Source organism: Alexandromys fortis, unplaced genomic scaffold (genome assembly GCF_014885135.2).
Source record: "Alexandromys fortis isolate MF-2015 unplaced genomic scaffold, M_Fortis_MF-2015_v1.1 scaffold_72, whole genome shotgun sequence".
Lineage (NCBI taxonomy): Eukaryota > Metazoa > Chordata > Mammalia > Rodentia > Cricetidae > Alexandromys > Alexandromys fortis.
Genome location: NW_026067969.1, coordinates 6525274 through 6533249, shown reverse-complemented (window position 1 = coordinate 6533249; position 7976 = coordinate 6525274). Strand labels below are relative to the sequence as shown.

General features: G+C 51.6%; 1 protein-coding gene across 1 annotated transcript; it reads left to right on the top strand.

Annotated features, from left to right (window-relative positions):
- Positions 1-471: 471 nt before the first annotated feature.
- On the top strand, positions 472-7857 carry Asb6 (ankyrin repeat and SOCS box containing 6). The gene is made up of 6 exons (XM_050155126.1): positions 472-703; positions 1676-1851; positions 5740-5846; positions 5945-6053; positions 6317-6403; positions 6516-7857. The coding sequence occupies exons 1-6, from the start codon at positions 591-593 to the stop codon at positions 7178-7180; spliced, it is 1257 nt and encodes a 418-aa protein (XP_050011083.1). The 5' UTR covers positions 472-590; the 3' UTR covers positions 7181-7857.
- Positions 7858-7976: the final 119 nt, after the last annotated feature.

The following is a 7976-nucleotide window of genomic DNA, read 5'->3' as shown; positions in this document are numbered from 1 at the left end:
TCAGCGTCTAGTACCCTAGGCAGGTGAGGTTATGCCATTTTACAGACCAGCACGTGAAGGTTCATTGATTCTCTCCAGCGAGAGCTGGCAAAAGTGGGCTGCTTGTTTGGCCAGGGTGCAAGGGACAGAGAATAAAGAATTGTCCCTAGTGTCTGTGAGGAAGAGTTGAGTGCAGGGTTCTCATCGCGCCACGCAGCCTGCGTGCAGCGTGGAGACTGAGGTGGTTGCAGCTCTTCCTTAGGGAGTGGCTGCAGGGAGCAGTGTTCTGGCTGGGAACAGGGTCTGAGTCACCTCGGAGGAAGAGGTCACGGGCCCCAGCGGAGTTCAGACGCCCTCTAGCGGTCACGTGGGGATCGTAGGGTGGGGCGGAGCCGGGGCTGGGAGGCGCGCCACGAGGTCCTCCCGGGCAGCAGGGGGCACTGTGGCCGCACGTGGGCCCTCACAGGCCCGCGCGGATCGGAAGTAGGAGTGATAGGGTCACTTCCGGTGCGGAACCGCGGCCTGGGCGGAGGGCTAGGCACCGGCGCGGGGTCTGAACCGGTAGATCGGGAGAAGGTGGCGTGTGGGAGTCGGGACGCGCGGCCGTCGCCATGCCGTTCCTGCACGGTTTCCGCAGGATCATCTTCGAGTACCAGCCCCTGGTGGATGCCATCCTGGGCGCCTTGGGCATCCAGGACCTGGAGCGGCAGGAGCCCCTGGACGAGTGAGTGGCTGCGGTCCCCTGTGATTGTCGCGGCGGGAGTTGCGTGACTCCGAGCGCGAGCTCCAGCCCGAGGTGCGCCCGCAGCGTCCTGCAGGGCAGAGGACCCGGGCCTCGGCGCTGCTCTCTGTGCACGGATGCCGGGAGGAGACGAGCTGACTGGCCGAGCGCGCTTTCTGCAGACAGCAGGCCTCTGAGAGCGTCTGGGGGAGGAAGCCGGTGTGGTTCTTGTGCCCTGTGCAGGGCTCCCCGGGTATTGGGAGCACTGCGACAGGCGAGCATCCAGACCAGCAGTGTGGTGTGGGATGCGGGGGGTGGGGTGGGGTGGGGCAGAGGAGGGGCATTGGGAGAGCCGTGAGCTGGAATTGCAGACACTTGTCAGTCTCACCGGGTTTTATACCACATCAGCTCTTTCCACTGAGGACTCCTCTGTAAATACAGTGCGAGACTTTTCCAGAACTCCGAGGCAGGGCTGGTGGCTGCACATCAAGGCGCTGCCGCCCTCCCTTGGCGGGGCCTAGCGTATTCCGGAGGGCTGACCCAGATAAGCTTTTTGTATCCGGGCGTTGGTCGAATCTTGGAGCCAACCTGTTGCAAGAGGTCTGGTGGGTGAGATTAGGGAGGGACGAGTAGTGAGCATCGTGGGGAGAGGGTGGTCCTGAAGGTGGAGGTGGCGGGGCCGTTTTCAGAGCTGGGTGCACGGTGTGGAGCAGTCCCCAGGCCCAAGTAGTGATGTCGACGAGGAAGGGTTTGGGGCCACGTTCAGGGTGGTCTGAGAGAGAGAGAGCTGGACAGAGCCAGCCCTTTGGTACTGAGCCGAGGGATGACTGAAACCATTTCAGACTTGTGACCAAGAAAACCTCCTGCCTCACAGAGCATGAGCAGTTTTTGTGGGTGATTGTGGCAGGGCACACAGGGTAGAGTGCCTGGTACCCAAGCCCCCCCCCCCCCGTCTGTTTTGCCTCCCATGTGCAGTTATGCTGCCGCTGAGGAGAGCCGCATCCTGGGCCTCACCGAGCTGCTGGAGCAGAAGGCCCACTCCCCATTCTACCAGGAAGGTGTGAGCAACGCTTTGCTGAAGATGGCTGAGCTGGGGCTGACTCGGGCAGCTGCTGTCCTTCTGCAGAGCGGGGCCAACCTCAATTTTGAAGGTCAGCGGGATCCCAGAGGAGCCAGGGCTAGGCAGCCAGGCCTGGCCTCTGTTTTTCCTCCTGTCTGTGGGGTGACTTCCCCACTCCTGTGGGGTTTCTGGTGTCTCTTAAAACCTCTACTCCCACAGAGGGGTGTTGTTTCTGTCATGTGATTGTGTGGCCAAACTTTCCCAACTTCCAGACTAATCCCACTCCCGTTATGATGAAATTACACTGGCATTGCCCAGAGCCCAAGGGAAGGCAATTTTCTGCAACTTTTAGTTCTCTGGTGGGTTTTGCTCAGGCCCTGCACATGGGGAGATAAGCTATACTAGGCATCATTTACAAGCAGAGTGTTGGCAGAGGCTGCTAGTTCGTTTCCTGGCCACCCTGACTCGAAATAATCACACAGAAACTATATTATTTAAATCACTGCTTCTATTATTTTATATTTTATATTATAAAATATTTTATATTTTACCGTGAGGCTTGTGGCCTACCAGCAAGGTTCCAGCTAACAACTCACATCTTTGTCCTTAGCAGCTCTATAGCGTCTTTGCTTAATCTGTCTACGCCCTCCTCCTCTATCTGCTTGAACCCCTGCCTTGCTCTATTTTGCTAAGTCACTGGCCAAAACAGCTTTATTCATTAACCAATAAAAGCAAAACAAAGACAGAAGGACTTCCTACACAATTTTCCCTTTTCTGTTTAAATAAAAATGAAGGTTTTAACTTTAACATAGTAAAATTACATATAACAAAACAGGTATCAAGTAAGAATTATGGTTACAATATTTATATCTACTTTATCTCCTATCATAACAAAGGAAAAGCTATAATTTTCTATGCTTCAACTCCATCAAAGACTCCAGAAGGATATAATATTATCTAAGTAAACAGGAAGTACATTGTAAGCAACTTCCAAAACTCTAGAATTGACAGAGACATCTCACTGCTTGGACAGTCACCCAAAGTTCTTCTGTAATGTTGGGATATCCATCTTCAGTCTACAGGCCCATGGCATCTAGGAGACTTTTCCATGAAGCAGGAAATTTCAAAGAGTGCCACCTATATTGGCAGTTTATCAGTCACTTTCTTCAGTGTCCTGCAGAATGTCTGGCAGACTCTTTTATGAAGCAGGATCCCCTGAGGGCTGTCTTATGTTCTTCAGGCAGCTTCAGCAGTCATTTTGCCGTGGGTCCTGCAAGTCCAGTCAAGCAGTCCAGGCAAGAGCAGTTTCTTGCCCAAATGGCTGGCAAACTCCATGAGGAGCCTCTTCAATGCCCATCATCCTCTTGAAGTAGATTGGTACTGCCAGGAGCAGATGTGTATCACTGTCATGAAAAGTGATAAGTTCTTAAAATATTTTAAATACCATATTCTGTAGTCTTTGAAAGGTTTGAAAAATAACTAACATGATACAAGCTTGACTATTATAGATGAGTATCTATTAACTATTATTCATTACATTTTTTTTAAAGATTTATTTATTTATTATGTATACAGTGTTCTGTCTGTATGCTTGTTGGCCAGAAGAGGGCAACAGATCTCATTGCAGATGGTTGTGAGCCACCATGTGGTTGCTGGGAATTGAACTCAGGACCTCTGGAAGAGCAGTCAGCGCTCTTAACCTCTGAGCCATCTCTCCAGCCCTATTCATTACATTTTTAAATGAGCTGTACAAACAATACCTTATTCAAGAGCAGAAATATATATATAACAAAATTGATCTTAAATTTGTATCAATAAACCAAGATCTATACCAAAGCAAATCTCTATAGCATAGCCCCCTCTAAATGTAAACAAACATTTATAAACAATATTTGGGAATTTGGGTGTAGTTCTGCCCAAACTGCTTCCTGATTTTTGTTGGGCAGAGTAATTTTGGGGGGTGTGTTCACAGTGACCTTTCAGGGGGGAGGGTGTCTTGGTCCATCAAACCACATCAGTCTAGAAGGAATCCACAGGTTCTCATCCTCTGTAGAAACAAAAGAACCCCTTTTCCAAAGCAACAAATCCTTAGACTCAAATTTTGAAGTCAAAATACCTTTATGTTGGTTTAGCTTTGCAGCACGTACAATGAAATGTCTCTCTGTACTTAGCTGATTCAGTCAAAAAATTCAAAGAAAACAATAATACACATAATCCAGACTTTGTGTATATTCCATCTTTATGTAGCTTATTTTTTTCTTTAATCTATGACTGTCTGTACTGTCTTTTTAAAGACTTTATTTTTATAACCATTTATTCCTTTTATAACTGTCTATTCTTTCTCATCTCTCAAGCCTACGAACATTTATCCAACACTGACCCATTTAGAGGTCTTTTTTATCTGAATCTGTCTTTATTGTATATCTGTAATAATTTTCTGACAAGGAGCACTTCTCTTTTTTTTTTTTTTTTTTTTGTTTTTCGAGACAGGGTTTCTCTGTGGCTTTGGAGCCTGTCCTGGCACTAGCTCTGTAGACCAGGCTGGTCTCGAACTCACAGAGATCCACCTGCCTCTGCCTCCCGAGTGCTGGGATTAAAGGCGTGCACCACCACCGCCCAGCCCAGGAGCACTTCTTAAAATGCTGAGTGGCTTGGCTAGGACTAAGGCTGCTTTGCCTTTTGGCTTCGCCCAGCCCAACATGGCTGAGGTCTGTTCACCACTTCTGTGAGCTGTGCACACTGCCCAGTTCCAGATATGCAGCAGGTCTATGTTGCGCCATTAAGCAGTTTGTAACACGCTGCTCACAAACCCCATTCAAGTGCTCGGCCTCCTGAAAGAGCCAGACTTCCTGCTGGAGAACCGGGAAGCTGATTTTTAAAGAAGCTGTGCAGTTTTTGCCACTAAAGCTGAGTCAGGAAACCTCTTAAAGGAGCCACGTCTCTGCTTTCTGCCAGCAAACAAGAAGCAGCTGTATTAAACTTTGTTTTGTTGTGTGTGTGTGTGTGTGTGTGTGTGTGTGTGTGTGTGTGTGTGTGTGTAGAATTCTTTTCAAGCTCTCAGGTTTTTAAGTGGATTTAGTTGACCACGTTGGTGCCAGTTGTTGGCAGGGGCCACTAGTTCGTTTCCTAACTGCCCTGACTAGAAATAATCACACAGAAACTATATTATTTAAATCACTGCTTGGCCAGTTGCTTAAGTATATTGCTAGCTAGCTCTTATATCTTAAATTAACCCATTTCTGTTTTAATTAGCATGAGGTTTGTGGCCTACCGGCAAGGTTCCAGCTAGCAGCTCCATGGCTTCTCGCTCACTCCACCTTTGCTCTCCTCCTCTATCTGCTTGGAACTCCCACCTTGCCCTATTTTGCTAAGACACTGGCTTAAACAGCTTTATTCATTAACCAATAAAAGCAAAACATAGAAGGACTTCCTACTCCAGCAGGGCTCGTAGGTTCCTTAAACATCAGAGGTGATGGAAGGCCTGCTTCCTGTCCCGCCACTGGTTGTCACCAGGAGGTGGACACAGGTAGCACTGCCTATGAGCAGGTGGGGGGGCCCTGCTGACCCTCACAAAGCCCTACTGCCTTTCATTGAGAAACATGCTCAGAGCTGCAGGCACCTGTGAATCTTGCAAGCAGAAGATGGGGGTCTGTTCCAAAGCCCATCTACAGCCAAGCCTGGTAGAAGGCTGAGGCAGTAGGATCTGTAGTGACCCTGGCTACCTAGCAAGGTCAAGGCCTTCCAGGGTGATGTGAGAGTCTGGCTGCACTGCCAGGCCTGAGCACAGCAGCTACTCTGCATGGCCCTGAGAGGAAACAGACAGGAGACTGAGGCCAACACGGAGAGGTTGCATACCCATCAGAACACACCAGGACTGCAGGCCTAGCATCTGCACGCTTGAGGTGGCCATGCTGGGGAAGAGGCTGAGGCTGGTCCCAGGCCTTTGCGAATGGACTGACTTCTACTTCTCTGCCTCCAGACCCTGTTACCTATTATACAGCTCTGCATATCGCTGTCCTGAGAAACCAGCCTGACATGGTGGAACTGCTGGTGCGCCATGGGGCTGACATCAACCGGAGGGACCGGGTAAGAGTCAGGTGCAGTTGGCTTGGATGTGTGTGGTAGATTTATGAACCAGCCTTTCAGGCCCCAGACCAAATGGCTGCTATCCCCTTTGGCACCAGATTCATGAGAGCAGCCCCTTAGATCTGGCCAGTGAGGAACCCGAACGCCTGCCCTGCCTGCAGCGCCTCTTGGATCTTGGAGCAGATGTTAATGCAGCTGACAAGAACGGTAAGTGCATAATCACAGCTGGCACACGGAGGAGGGCACTAGCCTGCCCGAGTCTAGCACCCTGGAGAGGTGTGGCCATTCTCTCCATGCTGCCTGAGAAGACATCTTTAGAAGTGAGTGTGTGCATGCAGACAGGTGCTGACTTTGCTGGCCGCCTTGTTCCTATTTTTGTGTGGATGAAAAGCCAGAAGCTCTTCCCTCAGCCCTGGGAATCCTGCTTCCCATCTCTGGGCACCCTGACCTCATCCTCTCTCTCTCCCCAGGGAAGACAGCGCTGCTGCATGCTCTGGCCAGTAGTGATGGGGTGCAGATCCACAACACAGACAACATCCGGCTCCTCCTGGAGGGAGGTGAGGGTCTGCTGTCCACAGCAGCTGTCTTCTGCTCTCTGTCCCCCCACCCCCTCTCCAGTTTGGTAAGGACTTCCATCCAACTCTCATTTTTGTTCCGTGCTTCTTCCAGGGGCAGACGTTAAGGCCACCACCAAAGATGGGGACACTGTTTTCACGTGCATCATCTTCCTACTCGGTGAGACTGTCTGCGGGGACAAGGAGGAGGCCCCGATGATCAACCGCTTCTGCTTCCAAGTTACACAGCTTCTGCTGGCCCATGGGGCCGACCCCAGTGAGTGTCCAGCCCACGAGTCCCTCACACACATCTGCCTCAAGAGCTTCAAGCTGCACTTCCCCCTTCTGCGCTACCTGCTGGAGTCTGGGGCTGCCTACAACTGCTCCCTGCATGGTGCATCCTGTTGGTCTGGCTTCAGCCTCATTTTTGAGAGGCTGTGTTCCCACCCGGGCTGTGCTGAGGATGACAGCCATGTTGAGCTTCTGCATAAGGCTGAGACCGTGCTGGACCTCATGGTGACTAGCTCCCAAAGGCTTCAGCTGCCTGAGAACTTCAACATCCACCCAGTGGGTAGCTTGGCAGGGAAGATCCAGGCCCTGCACGCCTCCCTACGGCAGCTGGAGAGCTACCCACCACCCCTCAAACACCTGTGCCGCGTGGCCATTCGGCTGTGCCTGCGCCCGTGGCCCGTGGACACCAAGGTCAAAGCCCTGCCCCTGCCTGACAGGCTCAAGTGGTACCTGCTCAGTGTGCACAGCGGCACAGAAGACAGCTGCTGATGGATCCTGGGACAGAATGGCCTGGGTTGGCTAAAGCCAAGCCGAGGGTAGACCTGGTACTTTAACAGCCTTCTGAGGTTCCTTTTATCTGGGCAAGCTTTGCCCTTTACTGATACAAAACCACTAGGTTAGTGCCCTGGAGGCCAAGGGCATAGCTGCCCCCAGGGAGACACTCGCCTCCTCCCTCAGCACTTGCAAGTCCGCCACAATGGAGGAGCTAATGTGGACTGGACACAGCTGCCCCCAATCAGGAGCTGATAGGCCATTTGCAGAAGCTGGGAAGCAGAGGCCAGGCCCCTCAAAGCTTTGGCAGCTGATTGATCCTGGGGGAGGCACATGCCTGGGTCTCTCAGGGACCAGTGCCAAAACCCTGGGCCATCCAGTGTGGCCCTACTCTGCCATCTCACAGGCTTTGAAGGGCAAGAGGGGGCACTGAGGCCACTACAGTGGTGGTGGGCTTCTGGTTAGGGCCCTGCCCGAGCCTTTAGTGCTCGGTGGCAGCTCTGCTCATGCCACATCCATGTCTCGGGGACTGTGTCATGTGCGCAATGGGACCGTCTGTTTCAAGGCCTGGCTTTGTAAGGGGCTCCCAGAGCATGTCGCTGAGCCCTTGCAAGACCTCAAGTCAGCTTGGCCTTGGGAGTAGCAGAGATGACAAAATATATTTATAAGATTAACTTGGTGTCCTTGTGTATCAGTGGGTGTGACTGACACCTGTGCCCACACAGCACCACGCCAGACTGCCTGAGGCATCTGAGAACAGGGCTCACTCTTTTATTGACTGCAAAGTGCCCAT

Coding starts and splice junctions, on each gene's coding strand:
- Asb6 (XM_050155126.1), top strand. CDS start 591: ATGCCGTTCCTGCACGGTTTCCGCAGGATCATCTTCGAGTACCAGCCC. Junction 5,847..5,944: donor ACATCAACCGGAGGGACCGG/GTAAGAGTCAGG, acceptor CTTTGGCACCAG/ATTCATGAGAGCAGCCCCTT. Junction 6,054..6,316: donor TAATGCAGCTGACAAGAACG/GTAAGTGCATAA, acceptor CTCTCTCCCCAG/GGAAGACAGCGCTGCTGCAT.